This window comes from Siniperca chuatsi, linkage group LG21, assembly GCF_020085105.1.
Source record: "Siniperca chuatsi isolate FFG_IHB_CAS linkage group LG21, ASM2008510v1, whole genome shotgun sequence".
Lineage (NCBI taxonomy): Eukaryota > Metazoa > Chordata > Actinopteri > Centrarchiformes > Sinipercidae > Siniperca > Siniperca chuatsi.
This window is the reverse complement of record NC_058062.1, coordinates 4648980-4660075: the sequence shown is the minus strand read 5'-3', so window position 1 is coordinate 4660075 and position 11096 is coordinate 4648980. Positions and strand designations below refer to the sequence as shown.

Below are 11096 nucleotides of genomic sequence, written 5' to 3'. Positions count from 1 at the left end.
AATTATTTTGTCTCATAGATTTGATGAGATTTTTGTTGATGGATGTGATTTGATACAGAATTGGACACCTGGATATCAAAACTACATTCCTATTACATTCTCTCATGACTTGAAGAATAAAGTCAATTGTAATTTAATTACAGTTTTTTTCATTTTGTTAGTCGACTCCCCTCTGGGAATAAGTCAAGGACCCCAAAGGGCGCCCTGAGGAGCACCACTTTAAAAACAACCACTTTGATACAATGTCTAAACCTATTCCCGACCGACCAGAGGGTCCTCATTATCCTGCCGGTGATGTTACCATAAAACAGAGAAACATTTTTATGTGCCCCCTCTCTCTTTATATGAGGCCTGCAGGAATATCATAATCTAATCATGACTCCAATAAGACTGTGTCTCATTCTAACTAGATCATGGCCTCTGTATACCTCACACACCACACACTCACACCATCACCCGCACACATACCATCCTTTTTTTGGCTCAGAGCCGAACAACATTGGCCCCTCCATTCCTTCTCTGCTCTCCACCGCTTGACATCCAAGCAACACTTCCTTCTCACACTCCCCCATCTCCACCTCCACTTCCACCTCCTCCTCCTCCTATCATCCCAGGGATGCTACCATAAAAAGGAGTAACATTTTATGTGCCCCCTAACCCACCCACTCACTACCACCACCACCACCACCTCTCCAGGAGCATCTGCAGGAGTATTATTATCTAATCACAGCTCTAATAAGACCAAACAAGATCCTGGGCCCTTCTAACCCACCCATGTACCCTCCAGGCTCAGAGTGGCCATTACCTTCAACACCATCCCCGGATCCCCCCTGGTCCCCACTAGCACACACACACACACCTCCTCTCCCTCTCTCGCATCTCTACAAGCCCCACATACATCAGTATGTCTTTAGCACTGGCCGGGCTGTACAGGCAGAGAGAGGAGAGACAGAGTATTAGTATTCAGAGCACAGGGAGGAAAAAAGGAGAGGGAGCGAGCGAGCAACCGAGTGAGAGAGGTTGAGAGGGAGGGGATAGTGAAATACAGAGGAGGAAAAAACACAAGGAGGGGGCAAAAATATAAGAGAAGAACACAGGAAACGGGAGGGAAAAGAGGGGAGGGCAGAGATATAATATTGTTCATTTCTTCCTCTCAGTCTGCCATCCGGCTTATTGCTCGGTGAGTCTTGGAGAGAAGAGAGAGAGGAGGGGGTGGACAGAGCGAAAGAGGGCGAAATGCCCCTTTACAAGCGTCGCATCTGACTAAAACAGGGAAAAGCTCGTAAATCTGAAATTGGACAGAGAGGGAGACAGTGGTTTCAGCAACGCCAAGGTAGGAAGATATTCCCTTTATTACTCCTGTGGCCAGCATGCATTCGGGTCTGTGATATCTGCGATGTGTGCGATATTCGCATCATATCTCCTTTGATCCTGCATCCCGCACTGGGCTCTGCTGAATATGCCCTAAATCTAGCAGCATGTGTCTGTTTTCCATAAATATTTAATGTATATTATTTGTGCATCACCCTGACTCTTCCATATTGCATTCTGCCATTAGTAGGTATATGCTTCGAGCATATAGTGGGATGCATTTTGTGTGGAGGCAGTCTATACAGGCTATGTAGGCTGTACTATCCTATATAACAGATAACAGGCTCGTGTCTGTAATACAAGTGTATCAATGGCAGCTGTACACACTGATGATGATGATTTAACTTTTTTTTCCTCGCAAACGCTATTAGATATAAGACGAACAGACAGTGGGGTGCGCGCACGAGCATGCAGAAAACACACAGAAGACAGGTTGACGTGCGTAAGACGTGCGTAATTCCCCCTCCACCCACACCTCCTCCACCCCACCCACAACCCCCACCCCACTCCCCCTTACCATCAAAGGCACAGTTTCTCTGGCTTCCCACCACAGAGAACCATATTTATGCAAATGGTCAAAAAACCCCAACCACTGAGACACACTGACTCACCGACTCTGACAAAGCGGTAGATGAAAAATGGAGTGAGGGCGGCTGTTGTCTCTCTCTCTCTCTCTCTCTCTCTCTCTCTCTCTCTCTCTCTCTCTCTCGTGTGTGTGTGTGTGTGTGTGTGTGTGTGTGTGTGTGTGTGTGTGATTACACTCCCTGTCTGTAAATAGGTCCCGCTCTGCAGCTCCACTGGCTGTGCAAGAAACAGGAAGAGCAGCACCAATATCCCAGGGTTTCTGGCTGGCCACTTGCTCTCTATTTCCTGTCCCATGTTATAGATAATTTAGACCCTTGCAGCTCCTACAGGCCCAGAGTGGTGAAAGCTGTGAAAGCCTGAACAGCAACCTTTGATATGTGTGAATGTGGGAGAGAAATAGTTAGGCCTACAGATAAAAGGAGACAGTGTCTGCTTGGATTTGACGGATGTTTGATTGCATGTTTATAGAGATATATGGTCATAACCAGATATAAAGGTCCACTCTCTCCCACCTCATGTTATTTATTTGCTGAAAGGGTGTCCAGGAGCTATTATAGGACAGGCTAAATTGGAACAACCTCGAGGCTGAGGCTCAGCAAAGCTATTACCTCTAGTCAATAGACATTAAAATCCTCACGCTTAATCTTGGCCTCATACGGCGCCATCTCTGTCCCAGCGAGACACCGCTCTGCTGGAGTAACCAAAAAGATGTGTTGTAGTAGCCCTATCTGTTTACCCCTGTGCATCAATCCGTCACAGCCGAATGAGCAGAGAGGAGCGATGATAGCATTGTCTCAGGCAGACATCGCTGTGGCCTCGAAAGGAAGTGATGCAAAACAAAAAAGAGGATATGCCAGCACCGGTGGAGAGAGGTCATGACCTCTATGAATCAGGGATAGTCCTGACGAATGGTGGATGATCTAAGGGTACATGAGTACATCGATTTGAGATGGTGCACAACATGATACAGCCCAGCAGGGTACAGCAGAGCAGACAGCATCAAAGTCTGGAACAGAGAGAAGCGAGTCACAGGGCCAAGTTGCCAGTCTGTACAGCAGACTGGAAATGACACGTTTTAAAGGAAATACTGTTGATGCAAAAAGATCCATAAAGGCGCAGACATGGGAAGTGTGAAATTCGCTTAAACACTTAAGCAAATTTGCAGACTTTAAAACAAAAAACAACAACAAAAGCATTCAGGGCAAGGCTGAGAGGTTCAATTAAAGATGACTTCCAGGTACAGATGAAAACAAAAGAAAGAGCGTGGCAGCAGATAGGAGGACTTGAAAGCAGGTTCAATGAGATTCGACTGAAACATCCTATTAGGTATATCCAATGGATTAGTCTCCTTTGTCTACAGAAGCGTTTTCACACAAAAAAGGGTCTGACTGTTCTCAGTTCAATTTTGCAATTATGAAGGTGTTCAGCTTCTCCCCATAAAAATAGTTAGACATTTTAGTAATGAGCATTAATTCCTCTTAGTCCAAGCTTAATAAGAGAGAGGAGGTAAATAGGAGACTGAAAGAGATTTTTATGAAAAGTGAATAAGGATATGATCTTAAACCTGCCTGATTGTTTGGTGATCTCTAAAATTAAACTCAAAAGAACATCAAGGTAATACTACTAGTACTCTTCCATTGCTACAACTAATAATATTGATCCAGTGGCCGCTGACCTGGAAAAGCTAAAATAGCCTACTCAGATTTGACGTATTTTATTCAATACAAAGACAAATTTTATAATTTGACTAGAAAATGAAATGCCAAATGATGATATGGGGTTGCAATAGATCACAAGTTTGTGGTAAGCATCTGAATGTATTCTACTTTTTATTCAGAAGACAGCAGCGTTTCAAATGCCTTATCACTGTAATTCCCAAACCCAGCTGAGGTGTGTGATTCATCCCTCAGAGACAGATTGCACATACAGATTTCAGATTTCAGTCGCACTCTCTAACATGATCCTTGTTACTGAAAAACCTGCCCCCTGGGTTTTATCAAATTCACATTCGTCCTGCTTGAGGATTTTTGTTTGTTTGTAGCTGTTTTTGGTGGAATTTCTGAGCAAGGGAGAAAACCACTGAGATTCTTGTGTGAGTGCTGAGCCAAAAAATAAGAAATCCAATACAACTCCTCAAAAAAGAGTGAGGGAGTGCATTCGATATTAGATAAATATTTATTGGTGTATGCCCCAGCAATAAGAAATGAGAGTACTGTGTCGAGTTGTTTTTTTTCTCGCACTTTGCATGTGCTTCCTCACTCTAATTTGTACTGGACTTTTTTTCTCAGCTCACTGTGCACCTAAGGGCGGATCCAAATCTGTCCTTTCTGTGCAAATACAAGAATGATCCCTTCATTATAAGGGGATACAAATATAAACGCCTCATCTGTTTCATCGCCTGTAAGCTAGATTGAGGATGTAACGGCTGGATTGAGCCATTAAAAATAAGCCATTTAGCTGATGCTCTAATCCTTAGTGATTAACAGGAGGGGCCAGCCAGGGGGCTCAGTATCTTGCTCAAGGACACCTGTGTAGGGTTAAACTCGCAGCCTCTTTCTGACTGATATACGCTTGAATTTGGGTTTATATCTATTGATGCTCACTACTGGCACTTTCTGGTGCAACCGGCCTTTTTTCTCCAGATTAAGGTAATGATCTGATTGGCCAGCTTCTCCCATGATTGGGTGCTGACCTCCTCCAGTTCCCTTCTGCTTTCTGTTATGTGATTGGACAGAATCTCTGTATACTGATTCTCCTTTCTCCGTAGTGTGATTAGACTGTGACCTTGCACACTGTCCCGTCTCCTGTGCCCAAACGGACGGTGACCTTACTGGTCGACTGGTCTGTGCTGTGGTGTATTCGTTCCCTGAGGGTATTGATCCCAGACAGAACAGCAGTCAATGGAGCGTCTGTGGGAGGTTTAGTGTTGCTCTGTACACTACAGTAGGAATGTGTGTTTCTGGACATGGCGCTATCAGAGTGGAATGATTTGTCAACATGTTTCTGAAGGCTTATTTATCTGTGAATAACCAGCCTCTGTAAATATTTTGCTTGTGGTAAATTGCATCCCCAAACCCTTGAATACCATTGTTGCTGTGTCACCCTCGCCACCAGCTTCCTATGTTTTTTTTCTGCCCTTCTCTGCTCCAATTTTTTCCCCTCCCTCTTTATCTGTCTTGCCTCCAATTTAATGTCAGCATCTCTTTTATCCCTCTCTTTCTGTCTCCCTCTTCTTCTGTCTCTTGCTACACAATCGTTCTTTCTGTCTGTCTGTCTCTTCCATTTCTTCTTTGCCTCTCCCTCCCTCTTGATGCTCTCACTGGCATTTGAGGCGGCCAGTTTTGTGCCAGACAGCCATTCTTCAGATTGAGATATCCTGGGTTTTAAAGTCACTCAGACAGATTTACTATCTTAATGGGAGAGAGTGGTGGGGGGCAAGAGGAGGGCTGGTGTAGGATGTTGGGTCTGGATGGTGTTTTGATTCGCTAATTTCGGATTCATTTCTGCAATAGGCTGAGCTGAGATGGACAGATAAATAGACTCTGCATTATCTGAGTTTCCCTTAGACTGACAGACTATCCTAATGTGACAATCAGAGACAGAGGGCGAACAAGAGTGTTTCTGTCTTCAAGAGGAGAGGAAGAAAACTAGAAAGGGAGTGGCAGCATTTCTTGTTTCGGACCTTGTTCAGAGTGAAATATGTCTTTGCCTAATACATTGATTGATTGATGGGTGGAAGACAGATGGACACATAAGGAGCACTTTGCTAGGGAGGTGCCACTCAATACACAAAGACTGACACTGACATTTTACAGAACAACATACATCAAATGATCAATAGTCTTTCCTTTGTCCAACAAGGCACCTTGCTTGAGAAATAGGTCTGCAGCTTTACAAGGACAAAACAGCTCGGTGGAAAAGTGAGCTGACCTCTCACCATGAACATTGTTTTGCAAGTGATTTATTTTCCAACCACACCGTGGCTTGTACAATGTTTTTGGCAAGACATATTCAATACCAGGGTTTTTGCAACGGATCTGTATTATTAGACACAACTTTGCATACATTCTCCTCAGTCAGAGTCCCTGGAGACTCACAGACTGTGAGAAACTGGAGTTTGGGCATTGACCTGCTTTTATTTAGACAGAATGAGTTCAAAAATAAAGACAGTATGCTAAAGAAGTCTAGTTTCTCTTGGATGAAAAGACATGGAGCACACGCAGTCAGACTTAATACATCTAATTATACCTTAATCTGATGTTTTAGGAGATTTTGTAGTCCTCCAAACCTAGGTGTGTTTTTTCAATTTATTGGTGTCCTTCATGTTGTGTCTCTTCACCTTATTGATTGATTGATTCTACTTGTTTTTCAGGTGATGTTGGAGAGCTGCATAAGAGTCTCCACAAATCTGACAGTGACTTCCAATCCATGCTGATGTGTTGGAGAGACCACGGAAACAGATGTGATCCACTGTTTACTGTTGGAGTTAGATGACTAAGAGCTCAACTCTGTTCCCAACTTGCAGTGAAGGAAAAAAAAGCCACTTGTCTGCAGGCTCCCATTTCTGGTCTTGGAAACATTAGGGAAATAACAAGCTAAAGGTTATGCATGCACTGCAGGCATAACTCTGCATTCCTCAGCCAAATCTGTTTGTAAAGAAAATTTTACATGTAGAGTGTCTCCACCCTGGCTTGCAAATTCAACATGGCCCAGAACCTCGAGAGTCAAGTTCAATAAAGGTAAAAACACACAAACCATGGCTTTATGACATTATTAAAGCATAATGGAATGCTTTAATTTGGATTGTTTCTTCAGTACAATGGCTCTATATAGCATAATGTGAAGATAAATCTGAGATAGCTGGTGGTTCTTCCAGGCAATAGATTGAATATGTTGAATAATTTGAAAAAAATGTACCATTATAAATAAAATAGAAACCAGCACTCAGTCTCCTTCACTCTCACAGTGTTTGTAGTTCCTTTAGCATATTTGTGTTTTAGGGACTCAAAACAAGAGAGCTCATAATTATCTAAATTACTCTGTAATTACAGTAAAGAGTGTTTTGCTTTGAAATATTACATGATGTTTCAGAATGATTGACCCATTGGTCAGTTTTAGACACCAAAATCATCACTTTATCCCCAGGAGATCATTGACAGTAGGGCTCCCTGCAATTAAATTTGCACCATGTTGAGTGAGTACTGGAGCATCAGGGATTATTCAAAGTAAGAAGATCGACATTTATGTAATAGAAATTTGAAAATTAGGCTTTTACTATGTAGTGTGGCCATTTATACATTTTGAAAATACAATACTAACTCAGTACAGTCACTGTAGCAAGGTTGGTTTTTGGAACACTATAGGTACACAATTTTAGCTGTACAAAGTTACCCATCATTTACCTCCTTCACTTCCCAAAGTAGGTAAAGTAAATGCACAATGTACTACCTTGTAATTCAATGTTTAAACTGGGTTAATTTTATATTAGGCCTATATTTAAACTTGCATTAAGTGATACATTTGATATTAACATTGAATTAAATGAAATGTAATGTGAAAGGTTTGCTTTTAGTGTCAAACCCGCAAAGCACACCCAACTCTGCACAACTGTGCAGCTCCATGCAGCTTTTAGCTGCTTTTTCATTCAATTCAATTCAATTCAATTTAATTCAATTCAAAATACTTTATTTGTATCTCAAGGGGTAGGTCAAGGCTCATTAACTAATTGGTATAGTTCTTCTGGCCACACATAGACCATAGGGGGATTTTATTTGCCCAGGAGCCTTTTGCTGCTAGCACTTCAAAATGGAGGTAAATAGAAATTAATTTGTGGTCCTCAAAGCATTGAAATTTTAATGTTTGAAAAATGCTACAGCAATGTACCCTGCCAGAGATTATGCCCTGGTAAATGAGGATAATCCACAGACCTTGCTGTCAACAGTTTTTTTTTGTCTGGAAATATTTTCTGCCAAACAGTACGACCTGCGGTTTGTGGTAGTGGCAGAGGGCTCGCCAGTGTGGCTAATAGCTGTGGCTAATAAGTGGTAAGTGGGTTTTTTTCATAATATGGATGAATCTTTAATGTAAATTTTGCCAATCTCAATACAAATCTGCTGGACTTTAGCATTTAGCTGTACTTGCAACGAGTTTTCCCACTTCTTACATGATGCCAGTTGCCTAGTATCACTCTTCATAGTGTATGCTAAAGCGATATTATGTGGCACCGGAGCCAATGATCTATCAGAGACACACTGATGGTTTTGGCATGGGTGTTCTCACTTAATGGTTAAGGTGACCAGTCTGCGAAAAACTTGATTTGTACACTTTTATGTCCTTACACTCACATTGCCAGTTTCTCTCCCTTTATTTCTTTCAGGGAAAGAGAGAGGGGTGGGTGTCACTCAGTCATACGGGCATGTCAGTCTGGTCTCTGTGATCCAGACCAAGACACCCTGCAGCTGCCCCTCAGCTTCCTCTGCCTCCTCTTTCTCAGTTCACACCTTGTAAAAGGTGGACGGCCAACGCTCTACTTACACGAGCGCCGTCCGATAGGTGAGGGCGGCGAGGGCGGCGAGGGCTGCGCTGTCATTGGCTGACTGCTGGTGAGAGTGCGATGCGGATTGGAGGATGTCGGGGGACTGGGATGAAGACCTGTGTAAGAAGGCGCTGGTGTTGGTGGAGGAGCTGTGCTTCAACTCCCCAAGAGGTTACAGCCAGAGTGAACGCTGCCAGGAGTTCAGCTACCTGCTGAGAGGTCGCAACAGACAGCTGGACACAGGTAACTGATACACCTGGAGCTTCACAGAAATCATTTTGACAATGCTTGCAGTTGTCAAGATTGACTCTTTTTCAAAATATCAAGGGTATGAAGGAAGCTTTTCTCCTGTTTGCTCTTAGAGGATTCAGCAGTTTATAACAAGACTAAGAGTCTACAGCCATCCTAGCGGCTCTGTGAGGCACTGCAGTGCTTTGAGCTAAATGCTAATATCAAGATGCTATCATGCTCACAGTGACAATGCTAACATGCTAATGTTAAGCAGGAGTAATGTTTAACAGGTTCACCATCTTAGTTTAGGGTGTTGGCATGCTAATATTTAAACACAAAGTACAGCTGAGGCTGATGGTAATGGCATTAGTTTTGCAGGTATTTGGTCATAAACCAAAGTATTGGACAAATTAGAATTTTGACCTGATGACAGCACTAGCTGAAAAGGTCATCTGGCAGTAGGTATGAATGTCAATACAAAATTTCATGGCAATCCATTTAATAGACAGACCAACATTGCTGTCCCTAGAGCCTCACCGTGTCTTAAAGGTCCAGTGTGTAACATTTAGTAGGAGCTATTGGCAGAAATGGAATATAATATTTATAAGTATGTTTTCATTAGTGTATATATCACCTGAAAATAAGAATTGCTGTGTTTTCATTACCTTTAGAATAAGCCGTTTATATCTGCAGAAGGAGCATATCCCTTTCCACGTAGTTCGCCATGTTGCACCACTATGTTTCTACAGCAGCCCAGAATGGGCAAACCAAACACTGGCTCTCGATAGGACCATTCGCTTTTTTTGCGAGTTTCACAGCCACCGTAGTTTCTTCTTCAGTAACATGTCACATGTTAGACTTATGGTATGAGAAGGCAAATATTAAGAGGAGTGCTCATGTTTAAAAATGGTTAGAGGTACTGTGCACTCAGGACAACAAACCATGAAATATTAATCTGCAAGATTGAAATGGCTACGGTACAAGTCCATCTTTTCTTTTACGAGCCACAAAAGAGTCTCAGTAGAATTCTGCAACTGTTATCTCTGAGCTGGATTACAAATATTTTCTTTTTTACCAAACTGAGTAGGTGCATCATGCTGCACCGTGGAGTGTATTGTGTGTGCAGAGTATGTGTGGGTTCTCATTGAAGCATTTGGAAGTGCAATGTGCTGTTATGCAGATTAGCGTGGATATCTGTGGCTCAGTGTAGATTAGCCTGGATTGGCTGCATGTTGCCTCTGGAGTTTGGATGGCTCTGTGAAGAAATGTCACGGCATGGTTTTAGGCGTTGGCCCCCTCGTTTACCAGCTGTGATTTTTCAGTGTTTGCTGGCGGATGTCTCCGAGCCCTCCGAGGACTGCAACCACAGGAAGCTGTCAGTGAATGGCTTGTGTAAGCAGCAGAGATGTGTTTGATGTGGAGCAATGTATGACTCCCAGTGGGCTTGCATCAGTTGCTGATTGACAGGGAGTCTCAGTCCCTCTTCACGGTGTACTTCAGAGGCCTCCTACCCACCCACCTACCCGCCCTCTGACTCCCTTTTTATGCTTTGTGGATTAGCAATGGATCTTTGGCAGGATCAGTGCTCAGGAAGGTACAGCGACTGCCCTAAAGAGAGACAAATGGAGGAGAGTGGTTTGGCCCCCGACAGTCCTCACACATGTTTGATCACAGCCGTGTGTTATCAGCGCACCCTGATCTGCCAACCACTCCTCTAACTCCTTGCTTTGTTTTTTCCCCTCCAGATCAATACATTAACCTTTCTCATCCTTAAACCCCTCCCCTCTTTAGGTTTCACTCTAAATCATTGTCAGCTTGTTTTCCCTCCATCTCTCTGTTCCTGGGCTCTTTCTCTCTCCACCACCGCCTCTTTGGTTTCTACTCTTTCACACATGGCGTGGTGGTGGCATCGACTTTATCAACCCTCCTCCTTTCTTCCTCCTCCTCCTCTGAGGAAATGAAAAGGGGGAATAAACAGAGTCAGCTTATATGTCTGTTTCAACATGTGCACCAATCTGTTTTCAACCCTCTCCCTGTCTATCCCTGCCCTGCCGGCCATTCTGTGGTTTGAATCGTTGTTTCTTTTCACTCCATTCGCCATTCATCACTACTGTCCTTTCTTTACTGATGTTTTCTTCCCTGTCCTACCTTGCTTTGCCCTCTTTTCCTCTCTTCCCACTCCATTACTTTACCCTCCTCCTGTCTCCTGCTCTCCAATGTCATGTTTTCTCTTGCCTTGCTCTCTCCTCCTTTTTCTCTCCATTTCCACCCCTTGTTCCTCACTTTCCAACTCATCTTGTTCTCCACCGCGACAGATCGATGTCCCCTCTCCCATCCCCCACTTTCGCAGCCCCCCAATCATATCTTTTGAACA

The 11096-nt window shown here is 43.3% G+C and overlaps 1 protein-coding gene across 3 annotated transcripts in view; it reads left to right on the top strand.

Moving 5' to 3' along the window:
- Positions 1-978: 978 nt before the first annotated feature.
- Positions 979-11096, top strand: part of syt3 (synaptotagmin III) — a 33825-nt gene continuing 23707 nt past the window's right edge. Inside the window, exons 1-4 of one of the 3 annotated variants that reach the window (XM_044180130.1) lie at positions 979-1333; positions 6329-6695; positions 7933-8000; positions 8333-8734. In XM_044180130.1, coding sequence (XP_044036065.1) covers positions 8584-8734 — 151 coding nt within the window. In that variant the 5' untranslated portion in view covers positions 979-1333; positions 6329-6695; positions 7933-8000; positions 8333-8583. Of the gene's footprint in view, positions 1334-6328; positions 6696-6719; positions 8001-8332; positions 8735-11096 lie in introns of those variants that run through there. The other 2 variants (XM_044180131.1, XM_044180132.1) reach the window with 2 other exon arrangements.